Source organism: Eurytemora carolleeae, unplaced genomic scaffold (genome assembly GCF_000591075.1).
Source record: "Eurytemora carolleeae unplaced genomic scaffold, Eaff_2.0 scaffold767, whole genome shotgun sequence".
NCBI classification, from domain to species: Eukaryota; Metazoa; Arthropoda; class Copepoda; order Calanoida; family Temoridae; genus Eurytemora; species Eurytemora carolleeae.
The window spans coordinates 64701-87078 of NW_019399112.1; the positions used below are offsets into that span (position 1 = coordinate 64701).

The 22378-nt window shown below is 33.8% G+C and overlaps 2 protein-coding genes across 2 annotated transcripts; both read right to left on the reverse strand.

Moving 5' to 3' along the window:
- Positions 1 to 2325: 2325 nt before the first annotated feature.
- LOC111717708 (proline-rich receptor-like protein kinase PERK5) lies at positions 2326 to 3396 on the reverse strand. Its single transcript, XM_023493186.1, has one exon. The coding sequence runs from the start codon at positions 3394 to 3396 to the stop codon at positions 2326 to 2328; it is 1071 nt and encodes a 356-aa protein (XP_023348954.1).
- An 8295-nt stretch (positions 3397 to 11691) lies between these two features.
- LOC111717711 (aldehyde dehydrogenase family 3 member B1) lies at positions 11692 to 18051 on the reverse strand. The gene is made up of 3 exons (XM_023493189.1): positions 17677 to 18051; positions 16635 to 16727; positions 11692 to 12613 (listed from the first exon to the last, which is right to left on the reverse strand). Exons 1-3 carry the CDS (start codon positions 17943 to 17945, stop codon positions 12544 to 12546), a joined length of 432 nt encoding a protein of 143 aa, XP_023348957.1. The 5' UTR covers positions 17946 to 18051; the 3' UTR covers positions 11692 to 12543.
- Between the last annotated feature and the right edge of the window lie 4327 nt (positions 18052 to 22378).

Genomic DNA, 22378 nt, shown 5'->3' on the forward strand with positions numbered 1-22378 from the left:
AGCAAGAAGAACAAGGAGAACAAAGAGAATAAGGATAAAAAGAAGAGCAAGGAGAACAGAAGAAAAAGTAGAGATTAAAAATAAGAATAAAAATTTATAAATAATTTTTGAATATTATAAATCAGATTGAGATTTTAAAACCAGGATAGAATTATAAATCCCTCAGGGCTATCTAACATATGGGATGGATACACTAACAGGGCCATTAAACCAGGACAAAAGCTATATAGTACGTTCACACCAGGACTATAGTAAACAAAGGACGTTTACACCAGGACTATAGTTTTTATAGGACGTTTAAACCAGAACTTTGTTTATTTGACATTGATACCAGGACTGTAGGTAATATAGGACGTTTAAACAGGACTATAGTTTATTTAGGACAATTACACCAGGACTATGTTTATAAAGGACGTTTACACCAGGACTATGTTTATATAGGACGTTTACACCAGGACTATGTTTATAAAGTACCTTTACACCAGGACACTAGTTTTTATAAGACGTCTACACCAGGACTACAGTTTAGGACGTTTACACAAGGACTATAGTTAATATAGGACGTTTAGACCAGGACTATGTTCAAAATGGACGTTTACGCCCAAAACTATAGTTAATATATGACGTTAACACAAGACATATGTTTATAAAGGACGTTGATACGTTGATACCAGGACTATAGTTAATTTAGGATTTTTACACAAGGACTATAGTTAATAGAGTAATTTAACACCAGGACTATGTTCATATAGGACGTTTAAACCAAGATCATAGTTAATATAGGACGTTTACACAAGGACTATGTTTATAAAGGACGTTGATACCAGGACTATAGTTAATTTAGGACTTTTACACAAGGACTATATTCAATATTCGACGTTAAAACCAGGACTATAGTTAGCATAGGACGTTTGAACCACGACTATAATTAATATAGGACGTTTAAACATAGGACTATGTTTATATAGGACGTTTACACCTGGATTATGTTTATAAAGGACGTTGATACCAGGACTATAGTTAATTTAGGATTTTTACACAAGGACTATAGTCAATATTCGATGTTAAAACCAGGGCTATAGTTAATATACAACGTTTGAACCACAACTATAGTTAATATAGGACGTTTACACCAGGACTATGTTTATAAAGGACGTTTACACATAGGACTATGTTTATATAAGACGTTTACGCCTGGACTATGTTTATAAAGGACGTTTACACCAGGACTACAGTTTAGAACGTTTACACAAGGACTATAGTTAATAGAGGAATTATACACCAAGACTATGTTCATAAGGGACGTTTACACCAGGACTATAATTAAACTATAATCTTAATTTTTACCTTTCCAATCCTAATATTTCTACTGAATAAATGTGTCTTAAAGTCGTACTTAATAGGCATCATCAATATAGAAACTAAGCTATCCGACTACCGGGGTTTGTGCTTGAAGATCTAAAATATGCGATTTGAAAATATTTTCGTCCTTACGGTTGCGATCCCATGGTTTAATGTAGTGATTTTTTATCACTAAAAAGTTGCCAAAAATAAAAATTTCAAAAATTTCAATTTTGCTGATTATTTTATTTAATTTTAGACTCAATTAAAATTCGAAAATTAATCTAAAAGAGATAAAAAGAAGAATAAGCTCAGGCCTAAAAGCAGGTTCAAAATTTGTTTAATGTTTTTGGCAAGTTTTCGGGCAGAGTTCATTTAATTTTTAAATTTAAATCGTAGGTTTGCAACCGTATGCACCATTTTGAAATTTTTAAATCGTTTTATTTTTTTAGTTCTTAATACACAAACCCCTAGAGGGCTGATTTCTAAAAAAAAGTTAAAAATCTATCATCCCTAGTAATTAATCTTTCAGTTTTCAAATATGCAATGACATACAGAGGTTAATTCTACTATTTATTCAAAATATATCAAAATAACTATTTGGCCACTAACAATATTTAGAGTATTCACGTTCCGTTGATTAATCAAGAAAGATTTAGTGCAATTTTAGTAAATATAACTTAAATCAAAATAATTTGAATGCGAAATATCGAAAAATTTCAATTTTCTTAGAACAATACTTAGAAATTAAATGCTTAGAACAGTTTAGTTTACATATTAAAAACATTTCTTGAGCATATATCCTTTTAAATAACACTTTTACGGAATCCTTGGATAAGTTGTCATTGAGTTGCTAAATATAGATTGCACGATCAGTATGGATTTTAGTTTGTATAACTGAATGTAGAGAATATTGCTTCTCACAGCGATGAAATCTCTATGATTGCGTTGAAATCACTTTTGTTCTAGGTTTAGGAGCTATATTCAAGGTCCGGTGGGAGGATTGAGCCCAGGGGGTCGGTTCATACAAACTGTAGTTGGGTTTAAATTTCTTTCTCGAACTTGTGATTCTAAAGTATTGATAACATCTACTGCCATATTGAGAACACCAAGCTTTGTCTGGGGTTTATCCCCCTTGTTAGATTTTAGCATCATGCACACGCGACCCAACTCGTTCAGCGCGTCGTTGATGTCTCTAATTCTCATCCGCTCACGCGCATTGTTGGAGTATCTCCGATCCTTGTCACGATGGCCTTTCGTCTCGGGATCGATGCTTCCATCGTCATCACTCGAGTTTGCATTTTTTCTTCGTTTCCCCCCTCGTTGGGTGGAGGAGGAGCTGACTCGAGGAAGGGGGGAGGAGGGCTCACTGTCATACGGGGACATTGGGAAGAATTCTTCCATAATTTTCCGTTTCATGTTTGGCGGGGGGAGAAGGGGAGGGGGTGGGCCAGCAGCAGTATAAGCTGGGTCAACTATACCTGGATCTGTGAAGGGTTCTGCGTGGGATTTAAGAATATTAAGAGCATCATCTAAACCAGTAAATACAGAGTCTGGGTCAGGCTTTACACGCTCATAGGACGAAGCACAAGTTAGAGGAGGACAGGGAACAGAGGTCGGAGGACATGGGAGGGTGGAGGGAGGACAGGGGAGGGTGGAAGGAGGACATGGGGGACATGATAGTGATGATGGAGTACAGCTGAGGCTGGAGGGTGGAGGAGACCAGACTGGGTTAGAAACCTCCTCTATAGGAGACTGGAGCATAGTATACTGTGAGGATACGGAGGACGGATGAGGAGAAGGTTGGGAGATCTGGTTTTGATAATATCCATCCTGAAGATAATATCCATCATATCCTTGGATATATCCTTTATTGTATTCTAGGTCTGAGTACTGCTGCTCTTGTTGAAGATGCTGCTGATGTTGGTGGGTTTGCTGCCCCCAACCATCATAACCCTTAGGAGCTGCTGTACCCTGGTTAACTGCAATCTTATTGAAACTACTCTGAAAAACCTGATAAAGATGCATCGGGTCCTCCCCTGGTCCTGGATCCATGGTAACTTGAATACCGTCCAGAAACTCTCAAATTACTCCAGGTAAACCTGGAATTTCTCAAAATTCCACCAGGAAGACCTGGAAATCTTCGTGTTTCACCAGTAAAACCAGGAAATCTACGTATTTCACCAGGAAACAACCTCTTAATCTTCCGTATTGTAGATCCTTATACTTCTGTCACCGAAGAGACGTCAGAAGCTACTATCTTATCCTTGAGATAAAATATATTGTTCTAGTTAATCATTCGTATTTTCAACAGGATAGGTAAACAGATTAACACTGTTGAATTAGTAACTACAGGGTTCAAAGTCCAGATTACTCTGCTTTACAACAATCTTTATAACCTGGTAGGATAGTCCTTGTATTTAACCATTTCTCTTGGTTGATAATATCACTGAATATCAAGGAGCAGACTATTCTCCTGGTCTATTGTATACCCATAGACTAGTATCTAGGGTAGTCTCAAGATACTGCGCAGGTTCCCTTGTCTTCGTCTCTAGTTCCCGGTTAATACTGGGGGTATTGGGAGACATTCTGAGACTGAACCTGGAAAACTTCTAACTGAAGTCCTAGTAAATACTTTTTCTCAGATATCCTACAGTAGCTTTGACCAACATGAGTCTGCTTACAGCATGGACGCCACTTTAAAATGTTTCAGCGGTAGACCCGGGGGGGAGGGGGATTTTTAAACTAGCAAAGCGTACACGTTCTTGATTAACATTTTTTAAGTTTTTTAATTGGAACTCATTTTTCTAAAAGAGTGTGCTGAAAAATACTATTGTTTTATTGTATTTTAGAATAAAATCGAGACAGACAGGAAGTTTATTATGAATCAATCATTTTTGCACTTTTAATATCTTACATTTACAAATATTTTTTGTTCATGCATTAATTGTTTTTTAATTTAATTTTTTTATTATTAACAATAATTCTTAAGAATTAACATTATAAAATGCTCAAATTATTAACAGACATTTCATTAAATCCATGAAATATTGGATTATGTGTTATGTATTTCTAAACTCCGTTTCATGATATGGGTTGGTTTTAAACAATTTGGCAGGCTGGGAAAAGTAATGCTAACGAACTAAACCTTTTTGATCTTGAAAATTCCTTTGTAGAAGGAAAAAACGATCAATTTTGTTGCAAACAGAAAGATTCTTTTATGAAGAAGAGAAGAATAATAAAAGTGATAAGAACGAACAGAAGTTTAACGAGGTGAAACTTGAAAGCGGTCAATTCTTTAAATTTTACATTTCCTTTTCTCTACTCTCTAGTACAAAAAAAATTAAAGGGATTATGGGCATAATATCAAATGACCCTAAATAGCCTTGGGGGGGACGTTTGGCGCCCCCCCCCCATTACAAAAAAGGTCTTAGTGAATAGTTATAGGGTTGAAATGCATGTTCATAGCCCAAATTTCAAGGCCACCTCAAAGGAAAACAAATTAGACCAATAACTTTCCTAAAATTTCCTAAAAAAGAGTAAAAAAATGAGAACATTTTTTTGTTTTAAACAAGTATCAAAGTGTGGCACATGTTTCTACGTGCATTTTTCAAGGCCTTTATAAAACTATAGTTTTTAGATCTGTAGCTTTAGTCGCAAAAAAGTAATGGGCTGTTTTAGATTTTTTTTCACAGACCGGACTTTTTTTCCACCCTGTATCCTACCCTATAAATTAAATCGATTTTGTGGAAAATGTTTAATTTTGATAGTTTCTCCATAGTTGTCCTGCAGTACAAATATGTAACTCTCTTGTGTAGAGAAACCAAAGTTGAAAACAATTTATTTTCAGAATTATAAACATGGATGTTTCATATATACTTCATTAAAAAATGCGTTAAATGGTAACATTGTGAATCAGACATGCCACTCTGTAAATGGAAGGTAACTTAAAATTACGTTTACAGTCCCTTTAACAAAAACATGGATTGACATTTGTTTACAATGATTAGTTTCTGTTTACATTGCAAACTTTCATTATGATCGTGATGTTCTGTATTTGTAAACATGTTATACATGAACATTTCACAATGATATGGCACTAGTATCTGAGGGCGCAACATAGGGGAACATTATGGCCCCCCTTGTTTAAGTTTCAAATCAGAGAACATTCTGAGACTGAACCTGGAAAACTTCTAACTGATTATCATATTTGATAACTTTAACCTGTTTTTCTTCTTTAAAAGAACTTCTATAAAATCGAAAAATCGAAAATGAAATAAGATTATGAATTTTGGTTAGAGTGATCAATCATAAATTCAATAACTTCAGGAGAAAACGTAACATTATCTGTCCTTTTTCAATGTAGATGATTGAAATTATATATGTATTTTGATGTTTTTTTTTTCAGAATATATAAATAATTTTTAGTTTTTGGATATAACTAAAAAAGTATTGGTCAAGTATTGCAAAAATATGTTACACATTTTTTGCACAATTTTATCTTGAATACACACTTAGGTTTTTGCAAAATTTGAAAATATTTTTTCAAGAATTCAAGAATTTATCGCAACTTTTGTTATTAATAATATTTAGATTTTGAAAATTTCCAATATATTTGCAGAGTATTGAAGTATAGTCCAAAATCTTTTTAAAATGTATGAATTTTTATAGATTAATGTTTCTAATAGGAAATAGAAGGCGTGTGTCAATAAGAATATTTTGGCCAAAAGTGACGTCTTCAGGAATAGGCTCCAACTTAAAATGCCTGTTTTCTTCTTAAGGGCGCTCTCGGGCTTCGGTTTTCTCCTACTCCAACTTAAAATATTGCCCCTTCAATCTTTACCCCTCCCCCCCTTTCCTTCTTCAACGAATCTACCGCTCTTCTTCTCCAATCTATCTCCCCCTTTCCTTCTCCAATCTATCTCCCCATCTTCTTCTCCAATAGCCTCAAAAGCCAGGAAATCTTGATTATAGACTCTAAAAAGACAGAACTATGATAAGACTAAAAACTTAAAATTTATCTGTCAGAAGATAATTCAATTTTTGAGTTTACAAAGCGTAGAGAGCTTAGGCGCAATTAGGGGGGTTCGACCGGGTGCGCCCCCCCCCTAGCACCTGAGAGGGGCACCCCCTCCCCCTGCAGAATGAAAAGATAGATTAGCAAATATCAGTATCACAGGAGTCAGAAATAATAAAAAAAAAGAGTTATTGTAGAAAATGTATTCTACTATTGTTAGTTTGAAATTTTTTTTATCTTTCTCAATTCTCAAGTCTAAAGGCTGCTGTAAACATTTAATGTAAAAAGGTTCTGAACTGTTTTGTATTTGTGTGGAGATATCAAAGGTTTACACCACAAGGTGCAAAGATTTAGGGATTAGAATATTTGAGTTTGAGGCAAGAACTAGTTTCAAATCAGAGAACATTCTGAGACTGAACCTGGAAAACTTCTAACTGAAGTCCTAGTAAATACTTTTTCTCAGATATCCTACACCTCCCCCCTGCTTAAATAGGTTTGATCTAAAGTTTCTAAGGGCGTGAGATCAGGTCAGATCTACATTAAAGGCAGGAGATTCAAAGCCTTAAGCGAACATTTAAAGAATTGCATTTTCTTTAAAACAAAATTAGAAATTTAAACAAGAAAGGCGTTTTCCGTTTTGAAATGGAAAAATGTTGATGGTATAAAACGAAAAACAAACAAATATAGTTTTTTTAAACGGAAAACGCAAAAAAAAATATCGTTTTTCGTGTTAAAAACTAAGACGGAAAACGATAAAATATCAATGAGTTTGAAAACTATTTTTTTTTCTGTAAGACGACAACTTTTCATAAGACCTTTTCGAAATTTTACAAACCGACAACTGTTGAAAATACCGTTTGGAAAATTTTCTAAAGAGAACAACCTTGTTTTAAACAATCTTCCAAAAATGTTAAAAGGAGTTATGAAAAAACCAAAAGTGTCCATTCCTACGTACACGTTGTACCTCGAGCACACTTTTTTTTCTCTTCTTCGTACTTCGCATTTGACCTTGATCCCTTTCTGAGAATAATCCTAAATGATCTATTTTCCACACTCCGTCTCTTTTTTCTAAACTATACCCTCCTCTTTTTATTTACTTTTTGATCGTCAACAATTTTTTATTCCGTTTATAGTATATTGATCATGAATCATCTATTTACAAAACAATCCCTCGTTAAAACAACCATCTATGGTTCAGTAGGGATAATGGCCCTGCATTTGTTAGTTAGAAAAGTCAAAAAATTTTAACAGCCTCGGACCAATACTTTTTGAGTTATCTCCCCGGCTAGGGCTGGCAAAGTTCCTTTAACGAAACGGAGGTTTTCGAAAATTAATGGAAGAGTCCAATAAGGAACGGCAAAAAACGTTAATTTTTAAATCGTTAAAGAAACGGATTAGCCGTTTTTGAAGAAAAAATTCACGGATAAAAACATTAATTAAAAAGCTGTAAACGGTAAATGTCGTTATTTTCTGATTTAAATTTAAATTTGTTTGTTCAAAAGTTTTACGTGTTTTAATGTTTTTAAATGTCGTCTTCTGTGTTTATAGATCGTCAATGAAATTTTTTTTGCCGTTAACGCCGTTAATATTGTAACGATTTTTTAACCGTTAACAAAATTTTTAATTTTGTAATAATGGTACCATTAACGGCTAGAGCCATTAACGATTTGTTGAAAATTTATTCAAAGAAGTTTAATAAAAGTAGGCTTCTCCTATTAACTATTTTAGCTTTTAAACAAGCTTGGCTGGCCATATAGTTTTTTGTCCTATAGCACTCTCATTTTTTGTCACTATTATCGTGAAATTTAGTGACTTTTAATGAATAGTCAATTTTTTTCAATGCATAGGGTAGGGTACAGGGCGGTAAAAAGTCCGGTCTGTGTAAAAAAATCTAAAATGGTCTTTAACGTTTTTGTGACTAAAGCAACAGATCTAAAATATATATTTTTAAAAAGCCCTTAAAAAATGGACGGAGGAACATGTGTCACAATAAGATGTCTGTTTAAAAAGACAAAAACATTTTTGGCCCTTTTTTCAACCTTCCTTAGCGCCCAAACTCTTAAAGTTATCAGTCTAATTTTTTTTCAATGAGCTGCAGGCCTTGAAAAAATTGGGCTATGAATATGCATTTTAACCCTATACCTATTCTCTATGGCCTTTTTCTAGGGGGAGGGGCGTGGGACGCTCCCCCCCCAGGCTATGCAGACCCTCCAGCCTTTATATGGTTGACTGTTGCCCTGAAAGTCGCCATTAAAAATCGTTTAAAATTTGTGTTTCTTTTTTGTTTAAATTGGTACATTTTCAAAAGTAATAAATGTCGACTTTTTTTCATGAAAAATAAAATATCCAAAAAAGATTCTAAAAGTAAAAATTTATCAAGTCCAAACACACACACACACAATAGTATACAAGATAAATGTGTATATAAAAGTATAGTTTATAAAATCTTTATTGATGAGCCAACAAAATTGAAAAAAATAGGAATACATAATTATTAAAAGTATATCTTATATTCACAGGTTGGGAACTTTGTCTCAGTTGTAAAAAGAATAAGTAACAGTTTGCTCTAGCCAATCGATTTCTCTATTGCACTCAAGACAAGTTGAAGAGAGATCCTGAAATAAAACAAAATTAATCTTTAAAAAAAAAAAAATAGGTTTAAAACGAATTGAAAATGGGTAATTTCCAAGAGAACGATTTTGGACCCCCTTCCCCCCCCCAAATATACAAAATTGCTAGGAGGGGCCGGGGGGGAAGGGAGTCCAAAAATCGTTCTCTAGGAAATTACCCATTTTCAATTCGTTTTAAACCTTTTTTTTGTTTTTTGTTTTGTTTTAAAGATTAATTTTGTTCTATTTCAGGATCTCTCTTGAACTTGTCTATAGTGCAATAGAGAAATCGATTGGCTAGAGCAAACTGATACTTATTCTTTTTACAACTGAGACAAAGTTCCCAACCTATGAATATAAGATAAACTGTCCTAGCCGCAGGGGGGGAGGGAGAGGGTCCAAAAATCGTATACTAGGAGTCTAGGACGGACCCAACTTTAGTTAATTTAATAAAATGGTAATCATACCAAGATTTTCACTGTCCACATGTTTTTCAACCATTAACTACAAGACCCCCCCCATCCATGTAATGTCGTCTTTAACTTGAAATCCCCTCTCGGAGACACCAAACCAAATAATTTTTAGCCCCATTTTCTTTGTTCTCCGGTAACGGAGTCTTAACACTTTTATTATTGTGAACAAAATAGTTTCATATAAAGAAATAGTGACTTTCGTTAACAATTAATTGTCATTCTTTTCAGAAGTTTTAATATACAAAAACCTTCTTAGGACTCCCCGACAGTTTTAACCTTCATATCAATTATTAGATCGTAAGAATCTTTTCATGATAAAATTATAAAACTTTGTAACAATTTATATGTTATTATCCATTTCATTTTTTAGGAAATAAAGAGTTTCTCTGCATTATCGATTTCGATTTGTGGGTTATCCCGTTGTCTATCTGTTCATTATTGAGAATCTTGCTGCTATCCGACAACAATGTTGATTCTTGACACATATAGGATTCGCCAAAGTATCGCCATCATCCCAAGAGATTTAATAGTTCGAAAGGCCTTCCAACTTTAATGTGTTCTTTGTGTGTAAGGGGAGTCTGATTGTCATCATTATCACTCACATACCGGTAGCAAGCAGCAACTAATCTTCGTTTTTATCCTTTGATCTTCAACTTTCAACTAGTATATCTGCAATATTTGTAAACAAACCCTCATAAATTTGTACAGAGTACAAATATACTTGCCGCAAACCTTTATATCCAATGTACTGTATGTCTGTAGCTAGTACCATACAGGGAGTCCCACGAAACATGACAGTTGGTGAATAGTTTAGAATGTCTTTTTCCATAATTGGTTAAGTTGTTTGATACCAACAATAAAAATATTATATGGGAGTCATGCTATATTAAAATTGCTTTCAAAGTAAAAGATAATGAAACAAAATATTTGTTTAACTAAAAGTAACGATTTATTAAATGTCATGTTTCGTGGGACACCCTGTAGCTAAATTACCATTTTCAATTTCATCTGTAACCCTCCGGTATGGTGAAGACGACATGAGAAATCTATTCTAATTTATCTAGGGGTTAAGGGACTCTAAGCAAGGGCTGGGCAAATATCCGTTTACAGAACGGAGGTTTTCGAAAATTAACGGGAGAGTCCGTTAACGAACAAATTTTAATTAACTTGTAGAAAACAAAAATACGTGTGTTGATGGTTTAAAATGTCGTCTTCTGTGTTCAAAACTTTAAATCTCCTTAGAATTTTGATTTAAAAAGGAGTTTGTCCAGACGTGAACGAATCTGGGTTTTTCTCAGAATAGGATAAATATAGTTCCTTTTGATATGTAGAATATTTTAGATACTATACTCAGTCCATGCAGAAAAGGAATATACAGGGTGTCCCAAAAAACATGGGAATTCAGTGACGAATTCGATATCGTCTTTGTTATGAATTAGCATTGTAATACCTAATTTCGAAAGCCATAATATTATTATGTCTGCTAGAGTTTATTTTATGAAAAGGGTAAAAGACTGCAAAGATGTCTCCGCAAGATGAGCAGTCAAGACGGACAAGTTTACTCTGTTTGTATACTGCAATTTTCTTGTTTAACTAAGTAAAACCTTACATACAAATATATATATATAAGCAAAGAGCTTTATCAAATACAGGGCGTCTCTGAAAAATGTTGGCTTTTTAGTCAACTAAATATTGTTTAAATGTGCCGAAAAATGGTAGGTACAATATCCATAAATGGGAGGGGGGGGGGTCGTCTATGAAACATTTTTCTCTAAAATGCCGTTTTAACCTTCAAAAGTGAACCTAAGATTCAAAAATGTGCTTGGTCAGCAGCACAAGTGGGTGGCTTCTTGTAATATTTACGTTGTACTTAATTCATACAGTAAATACGCAAATCCTGTAATGCGATTAAAACCATTCCATATTTGTAGATTGCCTATTATGTACATTTATTAACCTGTTGAGATTGCTTTTTCAAGTACAAAGGATCAAAACTAAATGTCGTCTTCTAGAGTCAATTTTCAATCCCAGTACTAAACGTATTCGTAGGATCAAAATCAAAGTTGTTCAGTGGTAGTATGAATTGGGATTATAATTTAGATAAAATAGTCCTTGTGGTTATCAGTTATACATTTCTCATCTTAAAGCTATGGACTTCTCACAATAATCAAGTGATTCACAAAACAACATTTATTTTAAAACATCCTAAATAAAGCATACACAATAAATATTATTAAAATTATTACACTGAGAATACAAGATAAGGATATAATTATCTTTATTTTACAACTAATTATCTGTAACTAATATTACTTGGGCAGGTTACAATGATTTAGTTAATAGAAATTGTATTTATATTATGTTTATAATGCCACTTCTATTGCTTTAACAGGAGGTGATCTTAATTACTAAGAATTAAAATCTTAATATGTTCAAGGCTGATCTAAATTGATTACAATATGTGAGTCTGAATTAATAAATTGCACACAATTCACAATGATTGTAATATAAAATTTGATATAGGGTTTACTTAATAAAAGCTGAATTCTAGAAGAAATTTACAGACCAGCTTAAAGTATTTCTGAACTAAGTTTGGTTCAGTTGTGATTAAAAGATTTTACACAATATTTCATAACAGTCAAATAGCCAATATCAAACCGGAAACTACTAGTACTAAGATTACGTGTTTATAATAGGACAAAAAAAACTAAAGAGTTTGCCAGAATATCGCTCGTTTTAAGTACTAATGAACACTTATATAGTTATCATGAAAATGATTTGGCTTGATTACTTTATTTTCAATCTTTCAGTTGTTCTCTCAAGTATCTCTTTATATTTTCATTAATTATTCAGAGAGCTGATTCACCCAATTTTCTCTCTAGCATTAACCTCATTTTTCATCCTCTCAAACATTTCTTCCGATTGCTATTAATTATTCAGGGGCTGAATTACTAAATTTTCTCTCAAGCTTTAACGAGGTTCTGTGATTAACACTTATATATTTTTTCAGCCTCACTGTCTCTCAAATAAATTGTTTTATTCCTTCCTGGAGGCTGCAGTAGTTACATATCTCTAGCTCTGGATTTCAGTAATCCCTCTTAGTCTATATTTTATCCTTTGTGGAATAGATTTCTCCTAAATTCTTCTCTGGTCTTAAACAGCTTTTCTTGCTGCTGAAAATAAAAACTGTTAGAATCTAGTATCTACTACAAACCGACCATAACTTGTAATTACGCTGTAAAAACCCAGTTCTAACATGAAATACAAAATAAAGATCAGTTGATTGAGACTCTGTTTTTGAATATAGTTATTAGAGGCATAATTTAGCTTGAAAGACAGCTCGGTACTAATTGAATTATACGAGTGTAGATTGTGCAAGAAGTACTGTTCATTAAAATCAATTTAGCTTGAAAGATAGCTTGTTTCTCATTGGAACAGACGAGCAAAGGTTGTGTCTAGGGTTTCCATTTTTCCGGAAAAAAATTTCCATTTTGGAAATGGAATGATCCGGAAATTTGTTGCGTAAACCGGAATTCCGGGATAATTGCGGTATAAATGGAAACCGGAAATTTTCCCGTTTACGTCACGTAAACCGGAAAAATTTCCGTTTTACGGAATGGAAACCGTAAAATTTCCAGTTTCCATTTTGTAAACCGGAAAAATTTCCGGTTTCCATTCCGTAAACCGGAAATTTTTACGGTTTACGTATCGCAAACTGGAAAATTTCCATTCCGTAAACTGGAACTTAAAGAATTTTTCTTATTTTAATTAAATTCATATTTACAAAGTTTGAAAATTTGAAGAAAAAAATCGAGGATCATTGCCCCTCCCCCCCCACTAGCTACTGCCCTGCTAGTGGTAGAGTCCCCCCCCTCGGTTTATCAGTTACATTTCACACTATAGTAACTTTGAATATTGATTATTGAGTATAACTTTTTCTACCGTCCGGCATGCATCCATATATTGTTAGTGTTACTAACTGGTGTTGTATTTACATATGTAAGACTTTAATGTAATTCTGGTACCAAATATTCCGGAAACCGGAAATTTCTGGAACGATTTTCCGGAAATTTACAGAACGATATTCCGGAAATTTACAGAACGATATTCCGGAACGTTCCGTAATTCCGGAACGTTCCGGAATTCAGTAACGATCCGGAATTCAGTAACGATCCGTAATTCCGGAACAACGTTCCGGAAATTTCCGTTTTACGGGAAAAAATCGTTCCAGAATTCCGGTTTTCCGGAACCTTTTCCACAATAGAAATGGAAAAAATTTCCGGATCATTTCCGTACGTAAACTGTAACCCAGAATTCCGGTGGAAACCCTAGTTGTGTCTGAATAATTGGTATAGACCAAACATGGCTTGTGCGATAGCCCCTGATTGTGTCCTGTGAACAATTAGAACCTGAGATTTAGTCCTGTTTGATTGCTAAAAAGAATAGACCTGGATAGATATGTCTCGAGTAAATATTATGGAGTAATGTATTTGCCACACAACTGATGGCAGCAGCGTGAATCAAGGAACCCAAAAGGATAAGATGTAAATGCCTAGACTCCCAAGAAAAAAGATCAAGTGAGTACTTGGTTTAACAGAGTAATAGCAGAGACCAGGCAAGGAGATATCTTAGAAGACGAGACAGTAATAGCAACACTGGATACTGGGGAGACATTATATTCTAGGCTACCACCTAGCAAAGACGTTTCAGAAATAGAGATGAACATGGCAGGAGCAGAGGGGGTAGTTCCCCCAGCCCCAGAAGGACAATATCCATATATAATACAGAAAAGCAAATATGAGGAGTAATGAGTTCCTGGATATAAAAGTAAGAGACGGAATGGCAAATGAAGATACCTGGGAGAAGATAGGAAGATTCAAAACTGCACTGAATAAAAGAGTTTTGGCTTTCATAGAAAAGGCTCCACGATATGCAGGATATCCAAGAGGAGTGTTGCAACAGACAGTAGAAAGGATAGCGTTTGATATGTACACATTGCCAGAGTTCTTTACAGAGTTATTGAAGAAATTTTCTAAAGAAAAAAGAGGAAGGCAGGAGACAAGAATACACTGCCAGAAGACTAAATGTTTGCAGTGTATGCTCCAGCAAAAAGAATGTTATCAGAGTTCAAGAATCAAGTAATTTGAGGGTTGTATCATCCAGAACTGCAGAGAGCGTGTTTATTGTTTATGCCTCAACTACTGAGAAATAAAAATGAGATTAAAGAAGTATTGGCGGATCAGCTGTGCAAACTAAGAACAATCAATATGGATCCCAGAGCAAGTTCCCACAATACAACAAGATTAAGAAGTTCATTAAATTTTGATGAAGAAGAAAGAAACAAGAAGTTAAATGATATGTGGAGAACTGGACAAGTTCTTATGTAAATAAACACAATGCTGGGATATCTCTTGTCGCATGTTCAATTTACATGTTAAAGCTATGTCTGATTCTGAACCAATATTCGTGGTTAATGCTTTGAAATTTAAATACTATTGACTGTGGTTATTCCATTTAAAGTTAAAATGGTCAAAATTTTTATAATCAAACACTTGTCAAGTTAGAGAACAAATTTATCCTCCAAATTATTGAGGCCCAAACCCCTCAATACTTGTGCGTGTCTGCACTTGAAATTAAAACAACAACCATGGTAACTTTATTTATTAATTGACAGCACAGCATATTCAGCGGACTAGATTTATTAACATACAATCGGTGCCACATATATCAGTACAATGAAGACGACTTTCAATTTCAATTTGGATTTATATTAAGCTTTGAAAGAGCTTGGATGGAAACAAAGAGAAGCTGTTAAAAAATCTTCTATTTTGAGCCGACGCTAAATTTTTACTGGTTTTTGGCGGCTCAGCTACGTGGCTTAGATTTTTTAAATTCGGCCTTAGTTCTCCCTAATGTCTATATTTGGTGGTAAATTAGGTGGAAATAAGTAGAACAGGGAGCAGGGTTATGAATCTTCCTTGGAGAGGAAACTATTTAAGGTTATACTGAATATCCAATAATTGGAGAAATGCAGAAATCTCGGCTCTCTCAAGATCATTAGAAATATAGTTAGGAATGTTCCACTGTTTAATGTATTTTCTACAATTAAAATACAGGATCTTCAATATATTTAATATTTTTAACTAGCTTGGGTACCCAGCTTTGACTGCAGTTTTTCCGTAAAAGTCAAACCACTCAATTTATAATTTTTAAACAAATCAAAGAACATTCCCGTGGTTCTCCCAAGTTCTCCAATCAAAATTTGGGGCAAATCGGTCCAGGGGTACATGAGATATGATCTAACAAACAAACAGAGATTACTACTTTGTATATAAAGACACGGAAAAAATATTAGTTCGGGGATGCACATTTTTTCTATAGCTAAATAAATTTCCCCGAATATCATGAGAAAGTTTGAGATATCTTGTTGTTTAGAATGAAAAATAATATTAGTAGAAAAACAACAAAAATATTTTAATAAGCCTGCAAGATGAAAGAATTATTTGTCTCGCCAATACTTATCATTACTTAGGCATGACAGTTTTTAAAATTATCTTTGAGTTTATTTTTAGCAAATGAAGTGTTTTTCATGTATCTCTTTTTGATTTTATTTCAGAAAGCTTAAACCAACATGTTAATAGATTAAAGCATTCAGCATCATGGTGCTAAAACAATCTAAAACTTTTTCATTTGGAATTAGAAATTTTGAAAAAAATTATTTTACTCAAAGACACTCGATCTATTAGAAAGAGGCTACATTAGAAATGTATCTGACTATTGTATTTGACGTCATGGGTTATTTTGGTTGCTTGAGCGTCCAACAATCAATATTAAAATAGTGAATGTTTTGTTCTAAAACTAATCTAAAATGTTTATGTTAATTTGTTTTTCAAATGTTAGTTAATCATTTGTTGGATAAAAGGATCTTTTGTTAAAATAAACTTGAGTTTGTGAATAAGTTACGCATCTCTTTTGTATGAAAAATACCCAATAATCGTTCATGAAAAATTTCAGATGTAGTCAGTACGGATTGACATTTTAAGCAGTGAAAGGGGCAGGCCACCAAATATACAATATAATATACACAATAAAAAGTTAACAAATGTATATTAATGTCGTTTTTTGTTTTATAATAAGCAAAGCAATAATTTCGCATAAACTTTTATATAATATACATTTACTACATTTTTCTACCTTGTAATGTGTAAAGGTGTCAAAAACCCATGTTTACCATGGTAAGCTCCAGTTCCACTTGATCCAACACCTCCAAACGGGAGTTCTTCAACACTTAAAAATTCATTATATAGAAATTTGATCTGAAAGGGACAGTCACTGTTTTTTAAAGTGACATCGCACAACAAGTTTTCAAGTTCAAAAAAGTTTAATTTTGTTAATTTCCTTCCCGGTTTCTACTTCATTTTCCGCAAAATCACTTTAAGAGAAAGCTGAGATTGATAAGATTGATAATTGTTGATGAGAACAAGACTTAACATTGAGCCTTATTCTCCACTAAAACCAACCAAGGTCAGTTTTATTTTTTTTAGCCCTAACTCCTAAAGTCGAGCCGAAGATATTGCAGCTATCAATCACGTGACACAAGCTGTCGTTAGAGTTGGGTCAAAGATCGGATCTTAAAGTCGGACTTAAGGAATTATGGCTCCAGCCAAAGTTTTTAAATCGCGGGCTCTGAAACGGGTACGTAATAAACCAGTCTAAAGGTTTAGCTTGAACTTTTTCGTTTATGTATGTTTCATAAAGTTATATTAAATAATGGTAAAAACAAATGTGTAGTGGAGATGGGATTATCGTTTTTTTGAACAAACGAATTTTGTTTAATGATGGTGTCGATAAAAAAACGAACGATGGAAGAACGACTTGGATCGTTCAGAGAAATGAAAAAAACGATCGTTTTTTAAATCGAATGGTTTAAAATTGTTAGATATTTTTACTGAATGACCGAACTTTTTGGCAGATTTTGTAAAAAACGATAATTTTTACTTAACAAACGGTTTTTTCGATCAATCTGAGATAGATTTTTCCGATTTATTCTTCTAAAAACGATTTTTTTGAAAGAGCGATCGTTTTGTAAGAAAACGAACAAAATAGATGGAAAAAAATGATAATGTCAAGAACAGTCGAAATCAATTTATTTTAAACACTTAAAAAACGAAATGGGTCGTTCATGAACGAAATGAAAAAAGCTGAACGCGCCCATGTCTACTCTCACCCTTTATACCTGAGTTGAAGAATTGTATCATTGACGGTGAATCCCCCGCTTAATGTTTGATCTCGGATTTGGTTGATCACACTTTCATTTTCAGAGAACACATACAGAGCTATACAAATCTTTATATCAAGTTCAGAGAACACATACAGAGCTATACAAATCTTTATATCAAGTTGAAAGTCTGATTTGAGAAGAGAAGGATGAAAAAGGTTTCTCAACATTTCTCTTAAAGAAATTTGTAGGTCCATTGGTAGTAACATAGTAAACAATAATATCATATTTAGACAAGGGCAATAACCTAAGAAACCGATTCTTTACCACAAACTCAAATTTTCAATCCCTTTACTATTGAAACCTGATGATGTAAACCTTTGATATTTTAAACTCAGATTATTTAATCTATTAGAATTCATAGTTTGAAGTATCTAAGGTCTACGACATTGGTCTGCAAAGACGTAGGAATTAGAAAATCAGAGTTTGTGGCAAATATTACTATTAATTTTAGACAAGGGCAAAAATTAAGCTTGTTACGCCGCCTAAGGAATTGTGTCCGTTTTTAAATTTCTTTATCATTGAAACCTGATGGTGTACGTGTAACCCTTTGATATTTCAAACTTTTATTTAACAGAATTCATATTTTAAAAAAGCCAAGGGCTGCACAGATGTATGGAATTATATAATCAGAGTTTGTTGCTAACATTACTATCATTTTTAGGAAAAATCAATGTCATATGATCGAACAGATGAAATGAGTATGTTTTTGCTGATTTTTATTTTATTGTATAGCACTCTAAAGCATAAAGGAATTGAGTCTTTGCCACAAACTCTGATTTTCTAATCACTGTAACTTTGGAAGCAAATGTTGTAGACCTTAGATATTTCAAACTATGAATTCTGTTAGATCAAATAATCTAAGTTTGAAATATCAAAGGTTTACAACATCGGGTTCTAAAGATATTGAGGTTTAAATATTTGATTTTGTTCCAAAGACTCAATTCCTTTCAAACGTAAAAGTTAGCTTCTATTTCAGGAACAAAAATTGTTTGAAAATATTTTAGTTTTTTGAAAATTGATAATTTTCGATTGTTATTTTTCTCTGTAAAGACACTTAATTATATGCAAAAAAAAATCCTTTAAATGTTGTTAGAGTACCGTTGTAAATCTGAAATGCCAGTCCCTTTCAGTCATATTTCCTATTTCAAGAAAAGGGCAATATAAAATGATTCACTGAAAATTATGTTTAAATGGGTTCTTTTAATGCACTTTAAGTTTTACTAGCTCCATGAGGTTATTTATGCAAAATCCTTGGCAAGGTTTGGTTTGGCGGGTGGCCGGAGTACTCAACGGATTCAACGGAGATACAATTTGTCGGAGACGACTTTTGAAACAGGGTTACATTAGGGATATGGTTCACAAATATATATATTAAACAATAGGTAAATTATCCCTTTTAAACTGTTCTATGAAACTATTGAATATTAGGCTTAATTGTTGGTTATAGACCGATTTTTTAGAAATCTATTTCCACACCATAGTTTACATCTAGGCATATCATTACACCTTTTTACCGTTTTCGGACTAGGAAGATGTCAAGGCCATGCTACATGAGAATAGCTGTTTTTTTCTGCAGGAGGACAGGTCATATGAAAAGAGATTGTCAAAAATTTATGAAATGGAGTAAGAGAAATCCAGAGAAATATTCAGAATGGAATGAGAAGAACCCCATCAAGAAGTACAAGAATAACAGACAGAACGGGAAAAGCCAGCAAACCGGAAATAACAACAGGAGAAATGATAATTTTCCTGTTATAATTTCAGGAAATCAGACATATGGCAAGAGAGTGCAGAAAACCAAGGAAAGAAGGAAACCAAGGAAAAGGGAGAATGGGAGAAAAATAAATTAGAATTGTGCTTCAACTAGTTAAGGTAAACTAACGGTTTCCAGTCTCGGATTTTCACTAGAGAATTCCAACAACTGACAGTTGGCAACTCAAGAGATACAAAAAATTAATTTAGTAAATAGTGATATTAACAATGAATTAATAAACAGTAAAAATCTCACAAATTTCTGACCTAGTGTTATTGACAAGTCAAGGGAAGAAGAGTTAATGATGAATTTGATCAGCATGAAAAAGTTAAAATAAGACGACAATAATACCTTGTATGCGAAATTCAAGAAATATAAAATTAGATTTATTGATTAGCATTGGTAGATACTGGGAATTTAGTGACAAGTACTTTAGCGTCCAAAGAATTCTGGGAAACAGTGAAAGGAAAAATGTCAGGAACAAGCAATGCGAGAGTGGGCTCAGTGGAGAAAGGAGGAAAAGGACTGAAAGTGTTAGGGAAAGGAGAAACATTTACATTCTACCTCGACGGACTAGACCAGTTATTTGAAGTAGGCCCCATAGTGATAGAAGGGTTGAATCATGCCATAAATTTGGGATTATAATTCCTAAAACAATAAGAGGTTATTTTTTCATGTGCAAAGGAAGGAGCAAAATCAATAACCGGGAAAGGAAATAAAGAAAGGTTAACCAGGTTACGCAGTGTCAAAGGATCCCTGTTCCCATTTATGCACAAGAATAAGAGAATATACAATCAAGAGAAGAAAAAGTATGTGCAAGTAATCCCTTCATGCTGAAAAGAAGATAAGGAAATCTCAAGCAAATCTCAGAGCTTTAACCATGTACAGAAACCAGAAGTAGTACCGGAATTGAAGTAAAGGAGATGAAACTTTGGTCTGGAGAGAAAGTGTTCATTCCTGTGGGAAGCGTAAAATTAGTGAAAGTCAGAGTAGAAGGAGATTGGAGAGGAGAGGGTTTTGTAGATTCCATGCTACCATAAGAGCAAAACCCAGGAAACTTCTATCATTTGTCAGGCAAGGAACCATTTATCTTTGTGGAGAACCACTCCAATGAGGGAGTAGAAATAAGTATGAAAAAAAGGTTAGGAACAATTTATAGCTTGGACATAGATCTAGAACCAGGAACAGTTCTAAAGAGATCTAAAGTGAGACCGTTGAACCCAGATCAGAAGAGAAACTTAAAGGATCAAATAGATGAGTGGATAGAGCAAGGTGTCATTGAACCTGCTAATAGTCCATGGGCTTCACCATTTGTGCCTGTTAAGAAGATGGATGAAAGGACATTTAGAGCCTGAGACAAAGACAAGGTTTACACACCAATTCTTTCCTTCTTCAGGAAATTTGTTAAAGGCAGCGTGAGGATAAGAAAGATCATTGATAGTATAAATTTTGAGATCGAGCCGGGGAATGGTCTTCGAAAGAGCATTGCACTTGCAAATTACAATGTTGCGGAACTGGATAGAGATCGCAACTTTTATATAATTTTCAAATTCTCAAAATTAAAAAATAACCTGCGGAGCTTTATTTTTAATTTCACATCACAGACCCTATACCATAATGCAATAATTTCACATTTTGTACAGGATTATGACTCTACATGTCAATGGTGCGAGCGGGGAAATCTGAAGCCTGCACCCAGGGAAAATATCTCACATATATTTATTCTGGGACTGCCCTAAGATAGATGATATTCTTAATGATCTTAACCTCATAATATCGAATGGAGTCCTATTACATGAGGAACTAAAAATTATAATATTTTTGGGATGCAACAAACCCCTAAACTTTAGTATTGAAACCACCAATATTATCTGTTTTACAGTAATGTACTATATATTTTCCACACGGAATACCAAGAATATTTACAGCACAGCTAAGTTAAAGCAATTTCTCTTCCATCACACTTCTAAAACTAATAAACCTTTGTTTGTCGACTATGAACACTAAACTTGAAATATTCGTTCTTGTCATGTTTAATATTAAGTATACACAAGCTGTGCCGCGAGAGATAATAATTGCAACTCCCCTCACACAGCTGATACATTCTTATACACCTAGGGATGTTAACGTTTTCATTTTTCAGAAAAACGATCGTTTCGTTATGAAAACGACGACGAAAAATCGAAAACGTAACGATCGTTTTTTAAAATGATCGTTTTTTGAAACGATCGTTTTTTAAAACGATCGTTTTTATAAAATTCGTCGTTTCTACCCTTCGTTAACGATCGTTAATGACAAACCTTTGTTAACGATCGTTAACGACGACCCCTCGTTAACGATGGTTAACAACGAACCTTTGTTAACGATCGTTAACGACGACCCTTCGTCAACGATCGTTAAGGACAACCCTTCATTAACGATCGTTAACCCTTCATTAACGATCGTTAACGGCGACCCCTTTGTTAACGATCGTTAACGAAGAGAGGAACCGATCCCTAAAGGACATCTGTACTTATCATTGAGTAGTTTTCAAGAAAATATCAAGGAGTTTTAACTCCCCACAACTGTTAAACTTCATGGAAGATGACATTCAATAAAGTTGCATGTAATTTTTTTTCTCCAAAAACGACCGTTTTGATAAAGTTCGTCGTTTCATTAACGATCGTTAACGACGACCCTTCGTTAACGATCGTTAACATAATTGTCCATAACTTTTTTTTTTCAAAAACGATCGTTTTTTAAAAACAATCGTATAAAAACGGTCGCAAATCGTTTTAATAAAAAAATAGTTTTCAAAAACGATCGCTAATCGTTTTCTAAAAGTTCAAAACGAGTGGGTCGTTTTTAAAAACGATAGTTTTTTCCTGAAAACGAAGCGATTGTTTTTAGAAACGGTACAAAACG